Source organism: Pelodiscus sinensis, chromosome 11 (assembly GCF_052426305.1).
Source record: "Pelodiscus sinensis isolate ZL-2025 chromosome 11, ASM5242630v1, whole genome shotgun sequence".
NCBI lineage: Eukaryota > Metazoa > Chordata > Testudines > Trionychidae > Pelodiscus > Pelodiscus sinensis.
This window is the reverse complement of record NC_143062.1, coordinates 9,610,470-9,630,552: the sequence shown is the minus strand read 5'-3', so window position 1 is coordinate 9,630,552 and position 20,083 is coordinate 9,610,470. Positions and strand designations below refer to the sequence as shown.

The 20,083-nt window shown below is 52.1% G+C and overlaps 1 protein-coding gene across 5 annotated transcripts in view; it reads left to right on the top strand.

The window, feature by feature from the left end:
• The first annotated feature begins 977 nt into the window (after positions 1 to 977).
• Positions 978 to 20,083, top strand: part of HEMK1 (HemK methyltransferase 1, mitochondrial release factors N(5)-glutamine) — a 67,552-nt gene continuing 48,446 nt past the window's right edge. For 3 of the 5 annotated variants that reach the window (XM_025187008.3, XM_025187007.3, XM_006127627.5), the window contains exons 1-4: positions 979 to 1,287; positions 1,893 to 2,395; positions 2,915 to 3,006; positions 4,288 to 4,381. In XM_025187008.3, the coding sequence (XP_025042793.1) occupies positions 2,144 to 2,395; positions 2,915 to 3,006; positions 4,288 to 4,381 (438 nt within the window). In that variant the 5' untranslated portion in view covers positions 979 to 1,287; positions 1,893 to 2,143. Of the gene's footprint in view, positions 1,288 to 1,892; positions 2,396 to 2,914; positions 3,007 to 4,287; positions 4,382 to 20,083 lie in introns of all 5 variants that reach the window. The other 2 variants (XR_003090219.3, XM_025187005.3) reach the window with 1 other exon arrangement.

Sequence of the window (20,083 nt, the reverse complement as noted above, 5' to 3'; positions counted from 1 at the left end):
CCGGGGGCGCTCCCCCCCCCATAGCCGCATGCCTGGGGGCACCCTCCCCCCCATAGCCATGCGTCTGGGGCCACCGCTCCGCCCCCCCCCCGCAAGCGCCGCACGCCTGGGGCCGGCGCTTCCCCCCCCCGCAAGCGCCGCGTGCCCGGGGCCGGCGCTTCACCCCCTCCCCCCCGCAAGCGCTGCGCGCCCGGGGCCGGCGCTCCCCCCTGCCCCCCGCGCAAGCGCTGCGCGCCCGGGGCTGACCCTCCCCGCAAACGCCGCGCCATGTGCCCGGGGCCAGGCCAGCCCCGAGCACCTTGCGGGCGCATGCAAATGCCCCCGCGGGCACCATGTTGGGGACCACGGTCGTAGGTCATGTGCGCCAGCTCCCAAATCATTTTGGTCGCCCTCTGCTGGACCCTCTCCAATGCGTCCACATCCTTTCTGTAGTGGGGGGGGGGGCCCCAGAACTGGACACAACACTCCAGCTGCGGCCTCACCAGAGCCCAATGAAGGGGAATAATCACTTCTCTAGACCTGCTGGCAACCCCAGGAAAGGCTCTGCCCCCAAAGGGCGCCCCGTGCAGCAGCACAGATGCTCGTGGGGGGCACCCCCCTCTGGATAAGGAGGCTCTCCCAGGGCATCGGGGCTCATGACTCTCCTGCAAACTGCGCCGGCAAGCGGCACTGCGGGGGGGGGGGGGGCGCTCGCCCCTGGGCACGGCCCTTTCCCCAGGCCGGAAGGACGGGCTGAGAAGCGGCTTCCCCGCCGCTGGGCTCGCTGGGGCCGCGGGAAGCGCCAGGCCAGGAGCGCGCGGGAAGGCGGCGGCTGCAGGCTCCGCCTCTCCCGGGGCCGCGGGCGGAGCAGGCGCGGTGGGTGCGTGAGCCGGGCGCCCCGGGGGGGGGGGAGACGCTGAGTCACCCCGCGCGAGTCCCGCCGCTCTCCGGGAGGCGGGTCGCGAGCCTGGTGGCTCCGGGGGGGGGCGGGCCGCGCTGGGCAGGGGCTGCCTGAGGGCCCGGCCTGTAGCCGTTGCACTTTTGGCGGGACGCTGCCTGAGGGAGCCGAGTCACGTCTGCCGCGCGGGCAGGTTGCGGGGCTGTCACGCAGCGCCCCAGGGAAAGCCGGGGCTGGGGGTCGGGAGACCCTACGGCCGCCGCAGGGAGCGGGGCTGAGAGGAGCCGCATCCCCTCCCGGGCCAAAGCTGGGACAGCGCCCCAAGGCAGAGTTTGGGGAAGACTGGGAGGAGCAAGGCGCCGAGACTGGAAGCAGGGCCGAGTACAGGCAGCCCCATGGAGCCGCCTCAGGTGCATGGTGGGACGAAAAGGTCCAAGACCAAGAAGTGCCCTGACTCCTCCCAGACCAAATGTGTTGCCAGGCCCATCCTAGCTGAGGGGCCCGTCTCCCATGCGTCCAGAGGAGCCCTTGTGCTTGTGGACCCATTTTACACCTTGCCAGCAGGTTTTGGTGCTGAAGCCTGGAGTCTGTTTATCCGTGGCCCAAGCAGCAGCAGGCCATGGTCCCCACATGCTGCTCCAGCAACCTGCCTTAGCCCTGCAACAGCCACCTACAGTCTGGACTCCACCTCCAGTCACTGCCTCTTCTGGCTGCCAGCGGGGAGCACTTGGAGCCAGTTCTGGCAGTAGTTTGGTAATTCTCAGTTGCTACTGACCAAGGCAAAATGGTGCCGGTGACTGAGAGGCATTTCCTAATCCCCGTGTCTTGCCCCTACTAGCTCCCTGCTGTTTAATCTCAGCTCTTTAGACGTAGATGCATTTGGGGAGAAGAAGAATAGTTGTGCTGTGGTGTGGACCATGAATGCTTTACTGGGGAGAGGAGTGGATTCTTTGCTGAGTGGATTCCTTTAGACTTGCTAACCCATATGCCACATGTGCACTCTCTCTCTCTCCAGCTCAGCAGAGGAGTGACGCCCTTAGCTGGAGCCTCGCTGTCAGGAACGTGCCTGAAGGGTGTGGGCGTGAGACGATTCCTGCAGCAGCAGTGTCTGATGGGCATGTAGCAGTGGTGATGTGAGAGTGTCAGGTGGTGAGGACACTGTGCCTCCTACCTGCCAAGACTTGGGATTGGCTCAGCCGGGTGAAGGTGGCCTGGGAAGAAAGGACACACGTGGCATCTTGGAAACCATAAGTGGCCTTTGACAAAATGAGGCTTCTCACCAGCCCCCTGCGCCGGATGCTGTCAGGCCTCCTGAATTGCTGTGAAAGGGAAGGAGGGCGTCCTTCCAAGTGCTGTTCTCTAAACCCCCATCACCTGCTTCCGAGGCAGAATTTCAGTGCCAAACCGACAGCTGCTGAACTGGTCAGATACTGGCATGGTGTGTTTGAGGCAAACAGGATCCCCGAAGCACAGGAATCCAGCGAATATATCATTTCCTACGTCCTGGGAGCAAAGACAGTTAAGTGGTGTGGAAGGGATGATGGTTGTGTGGTCACAGTGCTCCTGGCTTCTCCACAGGGTCACAGAGCAATCTTGATTAGGTGGTTTAATCTCTGTATGCCTCTGTTTCTGTTGCTGTGAAATGGGAAGAATGACAGTTCCCTGTCTTGTATGGGGATGGGGGTGGAGCAAAATTCATTAACCCTTGTAAAGCATTTTGCCCCCTCCCTGCAATGATTGCTGTACAGGAATCTGCAAGGGTTAGCATTGGTTGTAGCATGGGAAACAGGCACCCAGATTGTGTCCAGGACAGTACCTTTCTCTCTCAATCTCAGAACCTGGCAGGTAATGCAGAGAAATTGTTTGAATCGGTCACTTTTGAGTCTCTCCCTGTTGATTCTGCTAATGATCTGAGATCTCAAGGAATCTGGGGTGCCATTTATTGATGAATGTTATAATGCCTTATAAAGATACTGTCTGGGGACAAAGGAAAGAGGGGAGCAAGCTGCAGAGGTACTAAAGCAATCTCCTCTTCAGATTCACAGCTTGAGTGCTAGCAGTCTCTCCAACCCGCTCACATCCGAGCAGCAGCAGCAGGTGCAGTGGCTGAGCATGAAACGGCTACAAAGGTAGGACTGCCCCAAAGTCATCACAGCCTCTCTTGCTTCCAGTGGGAAGGAGATGGCATGGAGGAAACAAACAGTGCAAGGAGAGCTGCACTCACATGCAGTGTGCCAGAGCAGAGGCCGGTACAGTGTCAGTGTTGAATGACAAGGGAGTGGCAGATTCTGCCATGGGAATGAGGAGGATACATGGGGAGGAACTTTACCAAAGAGACCAGGCCCAGCTGAATGTTGGCTCTGAGTCCATTAGAGAAACTTTCAATAGCATCTTGAGCCTCCACTTGCCTGTCAGTTTCCAGTGGATACAGTGCTCTTCTTGGTTCCATGCCATGTTGCTGTGCAGTGTTAAATGGCTGTCACAATCCACCCTGAAAATGGCAGATCCAGCCTCTAAGGAAGTCTCCTCATGTTGGGGACTCCCTGGCTGCTGTAGAGTCGGCAAAACCCATATTCTCCCCCCTACACACAGGATCTCTTGGTATAGGAGTGAATTGGGCCTAGTGTCTGCCAGTCATCTGGAACTGGAGATGGTGGGGCAATCCGGAAATCCTTAGAGACTTCTCTGGATACTGCAGACTGCACCCTCCCAGTTATTCCTGTGGCTGGTGGTTATGGAACACACTTATGTCTTGCAGAAAAGTTTAGCACTGCAGTACATGACAGAGGATTGTGTAGGGAATCGTAGAAGAGGCCCCCATGAGTCAGTGGCTGCTGGGCTTCATACATTATCCCCTCACTGCCCCAGTGCTCATGGATTTGCCAGCTCCTGGTATTGTCTGATTGGGAGAAGGTGGCAAGTTGCTTTTTCCTGGTAAGGATGCAATAGTGATCACTGCTCCAAGAGAGAAGTTAGTTGTGGGGCCCCACAGAGGACCAAGCTATGGTCCCAAAGTTCAGTTGTTGGCAAAAGCTATAGTCTCTCTTGGAAGGGGAAGTAGAGGCACTACTCCCATCCTTAATAGGCCCCCCTGTGTTGCACAGCCAAGGATCTTTAGCAGTACCAGGATTTTTTCCATCCATGTGCAGAATAAATGGGGTCACTCAGCTAATCATCTGGGCCGGATTTCAATTTCCCTGAGTGGCTGCACAAGTGCCCAGCTTACAGGGAACACTGGTACCAGGCATTTCCCCCCCCCCCCCCCCCCTTCTCCCCTCCTGGAGGAAAGGTGTTGCAGTGTCCGTGCCCATGGCTTGGGGGTTGACAAAGTGACTACAATACAGGGGGCTTGTCTATAACAGGAGTATCTGGTCCTAATGTGGTATGTAACCCACCCGCTCCTGTTGCAGGATGCCTGTCCAGTACGTCCTTGGGGAGTGGGATTTCCGGGAACTAACCCTCAAGATGAGACCCCCAGTTTTCATCCCTCGGCCCGAGACGGAGGTAAGACCTTGGGAAGGAGGTGTTTAGGCTGCTCTTCTGTGCACTGCCTTGCTCTGTACAACATGAGTGTCTCTGGGTGATGAGCTGCCCAGACCAACCACCTTACACTTCGTTGGGGTGACAGGTGATGGGGGGGAGCAGAAAAGAGATTCCTGAGACTTTTGTAGGCCAACTTTGTTTCCCTGCTGGAGGAGAGAGCCACGTTTCTCCCAGCCCCACACTAGGGCAGGTTTTGTTAGTGAGTAGGTTGCGCCTTGGCTAGTGGCAAGGATACCACAGGTGGGAGGAGCTGGAGTGCTGTCCTTTTGTCTGTTATGGTAATGACTTTCCATAGTCTAAGGACAGTTTAATAAAGCCCAGCGGTTGGTACTTTGATACCAGAACAATGGTGCATTTATTCAGAGCTTAACTTAACTGAATCAGTCTGTGGTGGAAGGTAGCAATTGCTATTCTTCAAATCTCAGGCTATTGGTGGTGGGATACCTGGCTCCGATCTCTGCCTTTGCTGGCTCAGACTGAGCCCAGGTTGGTAGGGGAGGGAAGCTGTTGCCTTCTGATGGCTGTTGGGTAGCCTCAGCAGGGCAGGCCCTGAAGAACTGGGACTCTGGTGTGGGTCTTAGATGAGGTGGGGTGCGTATCTCTGAGTCAGGCGAGAGAACTGGCTGGCTGAGGGGTTTGGCCATGAATCTTCACACCTGAAGCTCACTGTCTCAAATCTGGTCCAGGCTAGTTAGTAACTAAATGCTTTTACGATATGACTACAGGTTGGTGGCCATTGTGAACTCAAGTGGTGGGTGTCTGCTCGCTTCCGCCTAGGCAGGTGCCCACGTCTCAAAAACGGTTAATACAGTTAGCCCCCTTAACCACTGGCAGTCTCAGAGATGCCAAAGGCGGGGTGAGTCATGGAGACTGAAATACATGGCTCATATAGGAAGCATTTTCTAGCTCGGGGTGAGGTACTAGGGATGTCAATGGTTAACTAAGCAGGTGATGCTTTCCTGTTACGGTTAACCAGTGGGCTGAAGCAGCACCTGCATGACGTGGACAGGTGGCTGGTCCAGACTAGTGGAGCCCACCCTGTCAGGGGTGTTCCAGCCCAGCCAGAGCAGTCCCTGTCCATGTGCGGGGGGGGGGAGGGGGGCTCGGAGCGCTCAGCTCACCTGCCCCCGTTTAAGTGGTTAACCAGTTGATCATAAATCTTTAATCTGTTAACTGATTAAACAGGATTTTACATCCCTAATTGGGAGAGTACCTAGATGTGCCGCACCTGATCTGTATGTAAAGAGAGAACTTCTAGTCCCCAGGTTGTCCATCCTTTTCTTTTAATAACCAAAAATAGAATATTTGGAGGGAGGGATTTCTATTATTTGGTCAGGCAAGAGTGTCAGGGCCTGATCCCGGTTCTTCCTGAAGTCAGTGGCAATGCTCCCATAGATTTTAATGGGAAGACAGGCAGGCCCTAGGTGAAGAATCCTATCCCCCTCGCTTGTGATCCCATTTGGAGCAAGTGCCCTGAGTGATGATTGTTCTGTGTTAGAAATCTGCCCTTCAACAGCTAAAGCCAAAATCAGCACCCAAAAAGAATGGTGTCTTGCAGCTGTGTGGCACAGATAGGGCTGCTGCTGTCAGCTTCTGAGAGCACGTCCAGCCTCTGAACCTCTAATTAACATCTGCAACGTCGGCACAAATACCACAGGGAGCATGTACATTCTGAAAGTCAAAACCATCAATGCTGTGCTTTAATTCTCTCCCTGCAGCACCAGCCCACCAGTCCTTAAACAAAGGCCTACTGCATGAATGGCAGCCCATGACTGCTAATGCAAGAGAGCATTCCTGGTTGTGTTCATATGTTTCCATGGTTTGGTAAATGCATCTCCTCTGGCCCAAATTACAGTGCTGTATTTGAGGGTGTTTAATGCAGGCAGCAACCCGGTGTGAGCAGCTTAAGTGACCTAAATTAAACCTAAAGGAGGTCACCATAAACTGGAACAAGAGTGCCCACTGAGGGGCTGATCCAGGTATAGCTTCAGTGGTTTAAATTCACACCTGAGGTTATACCAAAAATGTACAGACAAGCCATAGATAATCCAGACACGGTGCCTTTTTAACCAATAAAATGGAGTCCTTTTCCAGCCCTGCATGGAATCTCAGCATCACCCCCCTTCTGCGCGTGGGCGCCCTAGCCTTGCTGGCACTCTACCAGAGAGTCAAAAGGCTTCACATTTCTCCTTTGTTTAGGCTCCTGGGAATGTTTCTTGCTCAGCAAATTCCTTAGTAGGGAGACGTGGCATGTCTTGCCACCCGCTAGTTTAGATCTAATTTGCCCACCCTAACTGGAAGGAGGAAGCAATCAGGCAGGCACTTGTGAGAGGTCAAAGACTGGCAGGCAGGTGATCGATGCTGCTGCCAAATTAGGATGACTCCTCTGTTCTTCCAAAGTGTCATTTCATTTGGAAAGGGAAGAAGAAATAGCAAAGGGTCCAAAGAGTGAGGGTGAGAGGGTGCAGTAGTGGGACTGTGGTGATGAGTAGGGAGTCTACCCTGTGGCAAAGAGTTTTCTGAGTGTAACAGATACTTAGAGCAGCAGCATCATAGGCCACGGGCTTCTACTGCTGCTTCTCTTGTAGCTGTTGCTGTTTCCCGGCTTCTGTTGTGACATCATTTCTGTAATGTCACAGGCTGGTCAGCAGTGGCATAGAGAGAGGCAGTGAGGTGGTCTGAGCTGCACTCTTGCAGCTGTGGATGTCTGTGTCTCCCTCAGGTCTGGTTCCGTTGAGCCTGTTTTGAGTAATGGGAGCATCTGCTGCTGGCTCTGATGAAGCTACTGTATTCTGAGCCACGTCTGAGCCATGTGTCCTTTCTACCTGGGCACTGACACCATTCCCAACAGTGACCTCTAGTTTAATGTCAAGCTGACACAGAGGAGTGGGAGCTCAGTTCTTTTTTGATTGTCCTCGAAATGTGTGTGGGGAAGACCATTTTCATCACAATCCCAGCAAACACCTGGGCCAGTTGACACTGTGTGGGAGCATGGCTGTGGGGGAGGATACTTGGATAGGAGTGGGTGGGACAGGCCCAGATACTGAGCAGTGTCATGCTTTGTGCAGATGTTCTCTCCAAGCACCACATGCTGTGTATCATCTGTTGCTCAAGCTGAGTAGGTATCCCACTCCTCCTCTCTGCTGCTTCAGACACTGATCTCTGCATGGTGCATTTCAAGGGTGGGTGTTGCGCTGCGTGTGCTGCCATTGCAACTAAGGATGTTAAGAGGCAGATAATTGGATACCGTTTGTATCGACTACACAATTAGTCAATAAGGGAAGGTGCTTACCCCCTCTGCAGCTCTGCAGTTGAAATGTAGTAAGAGCCGGGCACACCGGCAGGGGTAGCTCCTGGACCTGGCGCGAGCTGGGACTGAGAGGCAGTAGCTTGGGGGGCGGGCAAGCGACATTGACTCCTGTTTCTCCCTTCCCTTCTTTGCTGTATCTGATATAGAGGCAGCAAGGGGGAGAATGCAAGTAGTCGACTCAACTACCCGATAATTGATGAACATTACTTGGTTACTAGGTGTTACAGAGCAATTAAAAAAAGAAAGATTAAAATGCAGGCAATCGTTTCCCTGGCATTCAGTATGGAAAATTACAGTGTAAGGGGGAAGGCCATGGACTCAGCACAGAGAAGTCCAACAAACTCCAAAATAAAGAAAATAACCTGATCATATCTGACTAACCATTCCCTGTTCTACTCACATATTTGTTATTCCAAGATTGTGTCCTTCCCAAGGCATGGATGTCACTGGAAATTTCATGCCTGGCTCCCTGTCTCAATTCATGTCTCCCAGATCTCCTCTGGTCACACACAGACTGGCACAGGAAGACCACTGCTTCCAATTTAAAACCTATACACTGTTTTCATTGGCTCTCCTGGCTTTCTGCCAACTCACTTCCAGCTTTCCTGGCATTTCTGGGGACTCTCTAGGACTCACTGTCTGTGGTTTTAATCCTTACAGGCAATTTAGTTAACTGAATGGCTGGGATGTCCAGAAAAGAGCAGAATCCCTCCCACTCTTCACAAGCTGATACTAAACTCTCAGAAAATTCCTGCCTTCTCAAAGGCTGCATAAGATTTCAGACTGCAAAGTGAAAGGCTTAAGATGCCAAAAGCATTTTGCAAGCAAGGTGTTGGATTTATTTCTGTATTTCTATCCTAGATTTACCCATCTCAGCAGTTTGCATAGGTGGAGATTTTCCTGCCAAAGGTGGTCTCTGCTTTTGATGTATAGTTATTGTTTGGTATCTGATTTTCTGGATTGAAATGGACCAGGACCCCACTGCCCTAGATCATGTAGAAAAACAGTCCCTGCCCCAAAGAACGTAGTCTGGACAGGCTATAATTCCACAATGGGGCCATGGTCTTTTGGGGGAAATACCTTCCACAGACTCCCAGGCGAGGTTGTGTGCTGCTTTTCTACATCAGGAGTCTCAAACTCTCAGTCCGCAGGCCATCCCAGCTGGAGCAGTTGTGCAATCCGGCCTGGGAGTCCTGGGGTAGGAGGTGGTGTCCATTCCAGTCCCCCAAACCTGGCCTCTTCCTGCCACTATCCCAGCCTCTCCCCCCATGGCACCAGGGACATGTCTGTAGGGATTACTGGGGAGAGCTAGTGCAGTGTGGTAGCAGTGTTCATGTCTCCCCACCCTGCATACCCACGGCAGAGGGAACCATGGGGAACTGCTGCCCCAGGCTCCTCCTCTCCCCTGGTAAGCCCCACGGCCACATCCCTGGGGGACAAGGTGCCATGGGTGGGAAGTGGTGGGGGCATTGGCAGGAGGGAGTTTGGAAGATAGGGATGGACAGCCCTGAGTTTGAGACCCCAGTTCAGTGTACAGGTGTATTAGCCTCTGTATTAGCCAAAATCAGGTGAAGAATGGTTCAAGCCAGAGGCAAGCCAGGTGTGATCTTACATGTGTCACTACAGACTAAATTAAGCCTTATCATAATTTCACATAGAGGAGTTTTTAATTTGGTTCTATTATTTGCTTGCTAGAAAGTTATTATTTTGGAAACACACATGTCTGTCCCCTAGAGGGCATTCCAGGCTCAAATTCACGCCCTACTCCATAAGGTCCTTTGACTTCCAGGAATTATTTTCCTGTAGCTGTGCTGATTAACTGAGTTTCCGGGGTCTGTGTTCCTCCCTGAATAGTGAGGCTGGCACTGAGGCAAGTGAAGGCTCTGTTTAGAAGTAGACATTGTCTCCCTCCAAATCCCACTTTCCTGCCAGAGGGGAACAGTTGGGTCCCTCCAGAGCCCTCTGAAGCGCCTTGTGGGTTTGCTGAAAGCGGGGCCACAGGAAGGGACAGCTCTCCGTTATCCTTCGCTCTCTTCCCTGCAGAACAGTTATCTAGTATTGCCTGTCACCTTAGGCCTTGTCAGAGCCCATCAGCCCACTGCAGCCTTACCCGCAGCCTTTGACATTTCCACAGCCCTGTGGCTTGCTAAGATCTTAGCACCTTTCAGAGTCATAAAGAACACAGATCACTGCCCTGTGAAGAGGAAAGGATGGAGTCAGGACTGAGAGACCTATTTAGCCTAGGAGATGTGTGTGTATGTAAAATCGTAAACCCCGTTTTCTGTGATGCACATTTCTGAGACTCAGTGTACGAAGACAGGAAGAGGGATAGCTAGTTGGTTAGCATTGCAATGGGCCAGAGTCAAGGTTGGGGTTTTTTTGATTGGGGGGAAGAGGAGGAAACATGAATCCCTAGTTGTACATTTCTTAGGTTTCTCTTTGCTTATTTTGGCAAGAGTAGGAGTATTGTTTCATGTATAACTCTGATGCTCTCGAATGGAAGTAAGCATGGAAACTACCAACTTGCCACTATCAGATAGGAGTGTGAGTCCTAGATTGCAGAGAGAGGCTCATGCTAGTGCAAAAGAGTATTACCACCTCAGCAGCCTGGGGAGTGGTGTCATGATCTAAGTGCTTGGATCACATGCTCACGGGGTCCAGACAGGTTTGTACTCACGGTGACTAGCCTGTACTGCTGCTCACCACTGCCCGTGTTGCCAGTGCTACAGCCATCAAGCCAGTGTGAGTATAGCGATGCACAGGGCTTGACAGGCGGTGGTGAGCCCTACTCGCCAGCTGCACGGTTTGGCATGCTGTGCATGCGCAGACCGCGCTGTGCATGCGCTGATTGCACTGCGGCACCGTGCCAGGCTAAAATCTACTCTCCACGGGCGAGTAGATTGCCCTAATTGTCGAGCCCTGACAATGCAAGCTGGGAATCCCACCCTCACGTTCAAGCATAGGCATTCCCTGAGCAACATTTTGTTTGGTTTGAAATATGTTCTATGAGCATGTGATCAAAGTTTTGCTCAAAGAGGGCTTTCCTGGGTTATAACTGAACTTTTAGTTAACCTTAATTATGAACCTTTTAATTTCTTCAGAGCCCTACAAACGGGAGAAGAACAGGGAAGATCTGGATTCATTAATCTGTGTATTTAAATAGACAGATTGCAAGGTGGGGGATTCCTCCAGTGTTTTACATGTGAGCAGCCCAATGTTTGTCTGTTTGAGAAGCTAGTATTGATGCTGGATGACGATTTCTAATGCAAAGCCCCTGCTTTTATTCCTCGGACTCCTTGTGAATTCCACAAATTGCATCACTTTCCAGCAAGAGCAGAAGGCCACATAGTCTAGTGGTTAGAGCAATGGATTAGGAGCCAGGAGACTTGAATTCTCACCCCACTTTGCCAGTGAGCTGCTGTGTGACCCAATGCAAATCACTTCCCTCATTGGGGCTCTAACTTCCCTGGGTGTGAGGCAGAGATGCTGTTGCTTGGCCGCCTTTGGAAAGGACTTTGAGATCCTGTGATAAAATGAGTTATTCTAGGGCAGCCAGGAGAGCCTGAAAAAGATTTGGAAATGTCGCTTTTTAATTAAAAATCCCCAACCCTTCTTGGCAAACTCAAATCGTTCCCCTCGGTTCTGAGCAGAGAGGAGGCAGTTTGCCTTTAGGGGCACACATGGACCTGCGCATGTGTGGAATTGAGTGATTTAGTGCAAGCTCTGGATGTTGCCTCTCTACCATACTAGTTGTTCCCTGTATCTCCCTGCCTTCGTACCACACGGGGGCTCTTATTTTCCTGCCTTTCATGTCTCTGCTTCTTTGGAGTCCTGCTCTGTTCCAGACTGGGCCCATCGTTCTCAGGGCCTCAGCTGAGAGGCAGTGTGGGTTAGCAGTTAAAACACAGGGTGCGAAATCAGGACTAAGCTGGGCAAAACTACTGCAGAAATGTAATTGGGAAAAGTTGTTTGAACAAAGCCTTTAGATGAGCTTGGACAGAATCCACAACCTGTTTCTTTTGCTCCTCGCCAACAGTAGCCTACATGAGGTTTTCAGAACACAGGAATGGCCAGACAGGATTGGGCCAGTGGTTCATGTCATTCAGGATCCTGCCTTTTATAATGGTCAGTAGGGGTGTAAGAGTTTAACCGGTTAACCGATGAGCATCAGCTTATCAGTTAACCTAACTGGTTAAACTGCCAGCTGCCACCAGGAGCATTCAACCATGTAACCAATTGAATTTCAGTTGGTTACTTGGTTAGTGGGGCTTTTTAAATTTTACATCCCTAATGGTCAGTACCCACATGATTGAGAGGAAGCTGGCGTTATGTGAATATTCAGGGCCAGCTATGAGAGTATAAAGATGAATGCTGGAGAGGCAGGCAGCCACCTCATAGTTTGTGAGGGGGGGGGGCAGCATCCCAGCACTAGCATGCCAGCTGCAGTGCCCCACCAGCATGCAGTTGTCTAGGGTCTGTGTGGGAGTGACGTGTGGCCTTTCCCCATGCTGCCAGCCAGGGTATGAACCAGGACTGCCATGAGCTGTTCTGCCTTCTGAACATGGAGCTGGCCTGGAGGCCTAGTGTTTAAAAGGGGCAAAGGGGGGATTTTCCATGTCTTTCAAGGTCATTGCCATTTGCTCACATTTCCTGCTTGGCCTTGCGTGCCCTGTTACAGAGTAATTGGGAGCTAGTGGACAAACAGACAGCGAGGGGGCGATCAGATTAGGCTCTGCCTAGAGTCCTGGGTTCTGGAAAGTGCCGTTTCTGGAAAAAAAAAAAAAAAAACCCGCATGTAAAAACATTCCCAGGAAGTGTAAGAGTGTGTGTGTGTGTGTGTGTGTGTGTGTGTGTGTGTGTGTGTGTGTGTGTGTGCGTGCGCGCACATCCAGACTGCTGTATACCTCACTGTCTTCCCAATGCTAACCTGAACGCTTCTCAGGCAGTGCACCACCCTGGCTGCTGACCCTCAAACCTGCTGCCTTCGGGTACAAAGGGGCGCTCCCAGGTGGTGCTGAGACGTGCCAGAGTCAGAGTGGCTGGGAGAATAAGCAGGTTAATGTGCTATCTCCCTGCCTCTGCAGCTGTTACATTTGTGTTATGTGGAAGAAAAACGCAGTTACACGCTTGTGTTTATGATTGTACTGAGCAGTATTAATATGTATCGTCTGTGATTTCACAGAGCCTTGGAGCCCCAGTCGTAGGCCGGGCCCTGTTGTGCTCGGCATTGCACAGACACGGAACAAAAAGGCAGTCCCTGTCCAAATGAGCTTCCAATCTATAAAATTCTGTCATCCCACATGCAGCTGGGCTCACACGCGACTGGGCCCACTCACCTCATCTCTGGCCTACAGCCCACCTGGTATGTCCTGGCTTGCCCTTCAGTATGCACAGTACTAAACCAAAGCACCCCTGCCCTGAGTCTAAGGATGGAGGGTAACAGTGGCGCAAAACTGTGCAGGGTTTCTGTGATACAGCTCTCTAGACATTGGAGGACGACTGGAAATCAGCAGCCTCTTTTCTCTTGTACTTACAAGAGATTGCATGAGTTCTCCACCAAAGTCTAAGATGAATCACTCTACCTCTGCAGACAGCTTTCGCACGGCAGCCTCCTAATGCAAATGGGAGGTAGGATGACCTCATTAAAGCAGTGCACATCCAGAGTTCCCACTGTGTCCCACCCCGAGGCTACTTCTGCACTGCACAGTTATTTCAGAATAAGCCATCCCGGAATAGCTTATTTCGAAATCACCCGTCTACACTGCAGGGAAGCCTCAAAATGAGTCTGAGGCAGGTTTCCCTAATGGGAGCCGTGCTATCTCGATTTAGAGCCCCAGGAGGAATAACTTAGGATGGCCCTGGTGAGGGCTGTTTTGAAATAGCAGAAGTGGAGCGTTTACACACGTCTTATTTTGAAATAGGTATTTCAGAATAGGCGTTATTCTTCGTAGAATGAGGTTTACAGAAGTCAGAATAAGCCGTCCATTATTTCGAAATAATTTTGAAATAATGAAATTGCTGTGTAGACGCTCGCATAGTTATCATATATATAGTAGCCCATTGTCTGTGCGTCTGTAACACTGACGTACATGGCCATGCCCCCTGGCTGTGTACGTCAGCGCCCCGCCCCCCTTCCCCTCCCTCCGTGGCAGTTCAACTCAGCGCTGCACTGCTCAGCTGAGCCCCGGCAGAGGAGCAAGCGGGGGCAAGCGAACCCCAAACGGCCGCTTGCCACCCCGGGCCCAGCTGAGCAGTGCTCAGCTGGGCCCCGGCAAGGGAGCACTCAGCTGGGCCCAGCAGGAGTGTCGCTTAGCTGGGCCCAGGGAGGCAAGCGGCTATTTGGGGTTCGTGCTCCCCCAAAGGGCGGCTTGCTGCTGCTTGTTCCCCTGCCGGGGCCCGACGGGAGCGCCTCTCACTTGAGCTGTGCAGCGCGCCACGCAGGGAGGGGAAGGGGGCAGGGCACCACGCAGGGAGAGGAAGGGGGGCAGGGCTGGCCGGAAGGGGGGTGGGAAGCAGAGCTGGGGGAGTTCGGGGGCTGTGGAGCTTGAGGCGAGGAAGGGGGGGCCTGGAGGAATGGGGGAGGGAAGCAGCGCTGGTGGGTGGTGTCCAGGGGCTGTGGGGCGGGCTGGCTGGCTGGCTGGCTGGCAGGAAGAGGGGGTGGGAAGCAGAGCTGGGGGAGTATCGGGGGCTGTGGGGCTGGATGGGAGGAAGGGGGTGGGAAACAGACCTGGCGAGGGAGGGGTGTGCAGCGCGGACCCCAAACGGCTGCTTGCTGCCACTTGCTTCCCTGCTGGGCTCAGCTGAGTGGCGCAGCGTGCCACGGAGGGAGGGAAGGGGGGCGGGACGCCATGGAGGGAAGGGAAGGGGGGCGGAGCTGGCCAGAAGGGTGGCGGGAAGCAAAGCTGGGGGGGGATCGGGTGCTGTGGGACTGGACGGGATGTGGGGGGCAGGAAGCAGACCTGGCGAGGGGGTGGTGCAGCCACTGGCCGCAGCCGGACCCCAAACGGCCACTTGCTGCTGCTTGCTCCCCGGCCACGGCCCAGCTGAGTGGCGCTGATGCTGTGCCGCTCAGCTGAGCCCTGGTGGGACAGGAAGGGGGGCGGGGCGGTGATGTAGACGGCCAGGGTGCAGGGCCATGTACGTCACCGCCCCCCTTCCTCCTCCCGCTGTGGCGCTGAGTGGTGCGCCCCTCAGCTGGGCCGCCGCGGGGGAGGGGTTGGTGACGTAGACAGCCCCTCCCTCTGGCTGTGTACATCACTGCCCCCTTCGCCTCCTGCTGTGGCACTCAGCTGAGTGCTGCGCCCCTCAGCCGGGCCACCAGGGAGCCAATAGCTCAAGGGGCTGTTTGGGCTCCCCTGGGGTGGGAGGGGAAAGGAGGGGGTGATGTACATGGCTCTGTCCCCTGGCCGTGTACGTCACCGCTGAGCAGGCAGCACTCAGCTAAGTGCCACGGCGGGAGGGAAGGGGAAAGGGGGCGGGGAGAGACAGAGGGGAGAGAGAGGCAGGATGAGAAGAGAAAGGGAGAGTGAGAGGCAAGAGGGGGAGAAGAGAAAGAGAGAGACAGAGAGAGGCAGGAGGCAGAGGAGAGCTGAGAGAGACAGAGGAGGCAGTAGGAGGAGAGAGAGAGAGAGAGAGACAGAGCGAGAGAGCTCTGGAGAGAAGACCTGAAAATCCCGACTTATGATGGGCTAATTGGCTAGTTTCAAAATAACAGCCGTTATTCTGAAAAACTTTGCTGTGTAGACACTCCCTGAGTGGCAGAGAAGTGGATGGGGTGAAGAAGTTAATTACACAAGTTAATTTTCAGCATTGAAAAGCTTTCTTGAGGAAGATGTTTTTCAAATGCTTTTTTTTCTTGTGAAGAGTCTGTTTTCAGTGAATAATTTGTGATGAATAACTTATTCCATGAAATTCATTTTTTTAAATTTAACTCCTACATTTCCTGGAAATGGCTTGCATAATTCCATGAATCTGACCAATAATTGTCATGAAAATCATGGCCCTCTATACATTCATGAAGAAGTTCATTGTGATCTTCCATGCATGAGACACATGAGTTCATTTTGATTGGAAACACACATTATACCTTGTTTCTGTTCCCAGAGTGGATGATGATCAGTAACTTTTAGGGCTTGTCTTGTTCTGGGTGCCTCAGCGGCACAGCTATAGCAGGTTAGCATCCATAGTGTAGGTTCTTTTTACAGCAATGGAAGGTTTTTATCATCTGTGTAAATAATCCACCTCCCTCAGTGGCAGAAACTAGGTTGAAAGAAGCATTTTTCCATTGACCTAGCTGCCTGTATGCTGGGGGGAGAAGGGGAAGTGGGGGGAAGGGTTAGGTCAGTAGAACTACAACACTTGGGTGTAAATTTTTCATGCCACTGCGTGACGTACATTTTAAGTGTCATCCAGGCCTAGAAATCAAGTGTCTGAGGTTGATGCTTATAGTTTGAATCTTAAATTTGCTGCTTCCATGAATGTTTTTGTCTAGTGGAAAGCTAGTAGAGGAAGGATGGTCTGGTGAATGACATGGGGGATCAGGACAATGGAGCCCTGGGTTCAGCCACCGATTTCCTGTCCCTCAGTTCCTTCTCTGTAACATCAGGGTAGAACTTCTTTACAGGAGTGTGGTGAGAATAAATCCATTCATGACAACAAGGTGGTCAGATATCTTGGGGGTGTGCAGTGTGTCTCTAGAAAAGAGTGGAAATGGGTCCAAATATGGCTAGTTCAGATTCAGCATTTGGATTCTCGCTAATAGACACAAACAAGGTAAGGTGATTTTTGTAGGTATTTGCTGAGCCCTAGTCATGAGACTCTTTCCATCTCCCCATCTTTGCACCGCAGGCTGCCTGCCGGATGGAGCGGTGCAGCTGGAGAGCTTGTGGTTTGGGTTCTGGTGAGCAATGCCCTGACTTTCTCTTTGTGCAGCTGCAGTTCCAAGAAATACAGTGAACGACAGACCCAGCCACAGGGAGGGGGAGCTAATACTGAGAACCTTGTGAGCATGTGTGTGCTGAAGGGGCGGGGCTAGGGTTCCTGGAGAGCTGGGGGCGTTTGCAAATATGCACGTTTATTTCACAGTTAGCTTGGAAGATGGAAAGAAAGAAACCACAGCGCGAGGCAGGGGGATTCAGACAGTCAAATAAGTCACTGTGGGAAAGTGGCTGAGGGCTAGCTGAGCTGCTCTGTGAAGGTCAGCAACAGTTGAGAGGTTTGGAATGATATTCGGAAATCTTTTTTTCACCCCAAACATCCAAGGGTGGTCCTGCTCTGTTCCTGTTCCAGGCTTTTCTCAAACGCCCTCCCTCTGTCAGAGATAAAGGGGTACTGGAAATCACTGTCTGCAGCAGCTGCCAACACCGCAAATGGTCACTAGAGCAAAGTTCCCACTGAGCCCAGGCTCCCTGAAGTTCTCTCAGTTTGGTTCAGTAGGGGTGCCAAACTCAGATCCACCCATGTAGCAACCTTTTCCCTCCCCCTACATCCCCAGCCCAACAGCGTATAGATGCAGATGATTCCAGGGTATCTAGATCACAGGCATTCTGTCCTGGGATAGGGCTGTTACGTACCGACGACCACAAGCTCTGAGAACCTCCCAAATATTTGTGGCTTTATCCCCATGCTGCCCCTGTGAGATTGGGGAATTACTGTTGTCCCTGTTGTACAGGTGGGAGACACGGGCACAGGAAAAGAGCATGACTTGCTCATTGTGTGGCAGAGCTGGACATTAACTCGTAGCTGTGTGCTCTGCCACAGCACCGTCCCTCCTTTGCAGGTGAGCCGCAGCCACAGGGCAAAGCTGTGATGGAGGATGGAGAGTGTGAAGGCGGCTGTGCTCCTGCTGGCTGGCGTTAGAGTGCAGCGGATGGGCACGCTGTATGCAGGGCAGGAGAGGTGTGCTGCAGGCCTGGGCACTAAGCTCTCCCCCTGTTTGTCTGGGGTGGGAAATTCCAGGCTTCTGTCCTGGGAGTGACACTTCCACCCTCAATGCTCCTCCAGTCCAGCCCATCATCTCTTGTCACTGCTTCCCTCCTTGGGTGGGAATCCTGCCCTCTCTGCTGCACTCCACCAGCCTCTTCTCTCTCACCCTTCTGCAGCCATCCCTGCTGCTGTGGCTCAGTCAGGGATTTCGCCTTGGGGAGAAATGGACAGTCTTTCCTTGAAGGCTGTTAGCGGCTCTGTGGGTAATGCCGAAGGGTGCCCACGTCCCTTTTGCATTGGCAAGAGGAGAGGAAGATGTCCGAGACCTCCCGCCCCCCAAGATTGCTACGTGCCAGAGCAAAGGTGCAGGTGATCCTTAGGAGTAGGAGAGGGATTTTCTTTTAAACAATCTTCCCTCACACACCCTTGGTTGCACAGAGAGAAGCATAAATCCAACACCTCTGCCACTACGTGTGGCAGTGACGCAGGTCAGCAGGATTTTGAGCGTGTGAGCTGCACACGCACTGGCTCTGATGCAGTAATTTGCAGTTTAGTAGTCCCATAATTGAGCATTTGTCCATCAAGTGGATAACATGCCTCTCCAGTGCCCGGGGGTAAATACCTAACTAGGTCAAATTTCTAAGGTGATTTGTTAATGTGTATCTCAGGTTTTTAATACACAGCAGTATTAAAACCCCAACCCCTGGCAGATGTGCCCTAGCTCTTGAACTTCTGAAGATTGTCATATGTGGCTCGGAGGGACTGTGAGTTTTTCCCCCTCTGATCTGTGCTATGGCTTATACTTTGAATCTTAAATTTGCTGCTTCCATGAATGTTTTTGTCTAGTGGAAAGCTAGTAGAGGAAGGATGGTCTGGTGAATGACATGGGGGATCAGGACAATGGAGCCCTGGGTTCAGCCACCGATTTCCTGTCCCTCAGTTCCTTCTCTGTAACATCAGGGTAGAACTTCTTTACAGGAGTGTGGTGAGAATAAATCCATTCATGACAACAAGATGGTCAGATATCTTGGGGGTGTGCAGTGTGTCTCTAGAAAAGAGTGGAAATGGGTCCAAATATGGCTAGTTCAGATTCAGCATTTGGATTCTCGCTATGGCTAGGGCCCCACCAAATTCATGGGCCGTTTTGGTCAATTTCACAGTCGTAGGATTTTAAATATGGTAAATTTCATGATTTCATCTATTTAAATTAGGGATGTTAACATGTACTCTGCACACAGTTACCCAGTAAGCCTGGACTCATTGGTTAACCTGCATGGTAACATGCACATACACACACCCGCTGCCTCCCACAGAGGCAGCAGCACGGGGGAGGAGAGGACAGGTGTGGGGGGGGGGGGGAGCCAGCTTAAAAGAATTCACCATGTCCCTTGATAATCGGTTTCAAAGGTTAATTATGTTGATAGTTAAAATGTTTCCAGTGATTTCCAATTAGTTTTCATGACTTCATCTTCCAGCTGTTGGATCTTTGTTATGCTTTTGTCTGCTAGATTGGTGGACTGAGGTTACAAAAGGAAATCTGCATTCTGTAGCAGTAATTAGCTCAGTGAAAACTCTCAATGTGAGAATATATAGTAGGTATTGTATAATTAATATGTAAAGCCAATTGAGAAGCCTCTGATTCCAGTCTTATATCGTGTCTAAGTCAATTTCTTATACCGTGCATATTACCATAGTATTTGGGCACTTTCCAGTATTTCATTAAGCAACCTAAAACCTGTCACGTGTGTTCTCTCAGCCTCTTGCCAGGGGGAGCAGCATGAGCAGTGAAGAGGGGTTTTTGATGGGCTTTAGAAGGGGGAGAGGTTGGTATAATTATAGCTGTGTATGTATGGGAGGGAATGAAAATTCAGAAAAATGTAGCTTGTACTTGGAGCATAAAGGGGTGAGGTTGGTGCTCAGTTTCTCTCTGGCTATGTGATGTGCTGGCATCTCTTTTCTGCTCTTCTGTTCTTTTGCTACTCCCCAGACAGAAGCTCCAGTCTAATGATGTAGGATTTGGGGAATGCAGTTCCCATCTGAGTACAAGACTGTTTACCAAGAGTTTGTCTGCTTGGGGAAGCTGACTGGCACAGTGGTAGTGGAATATCTGGCAAAGGCTTTCCTAGCATAGCTGCCATTGGAGGACACTCTCTCCAGGAATTCTAGAATAGTCACTTTTATTCGGGAACACAGTGTCCATAGAGGGGACCTGTAATGACCCAGCTGCAGCAGAACAATGAATGTATGGAAACACTGCAATCCAACAGCAGCTGCTGGCTGTGCAAACTCTTCAGTGACTCTGTTGAAACCCCAGGCAGGAGGAGTTAACGTAGGGCACATCTGCAGTGCCAGATTGTGCCACAGGGTGCGAGTAGGGACACCCCACACTTTTGCTGGTGGTACCTTGAAAATGCCCCCCCATCAAGGAG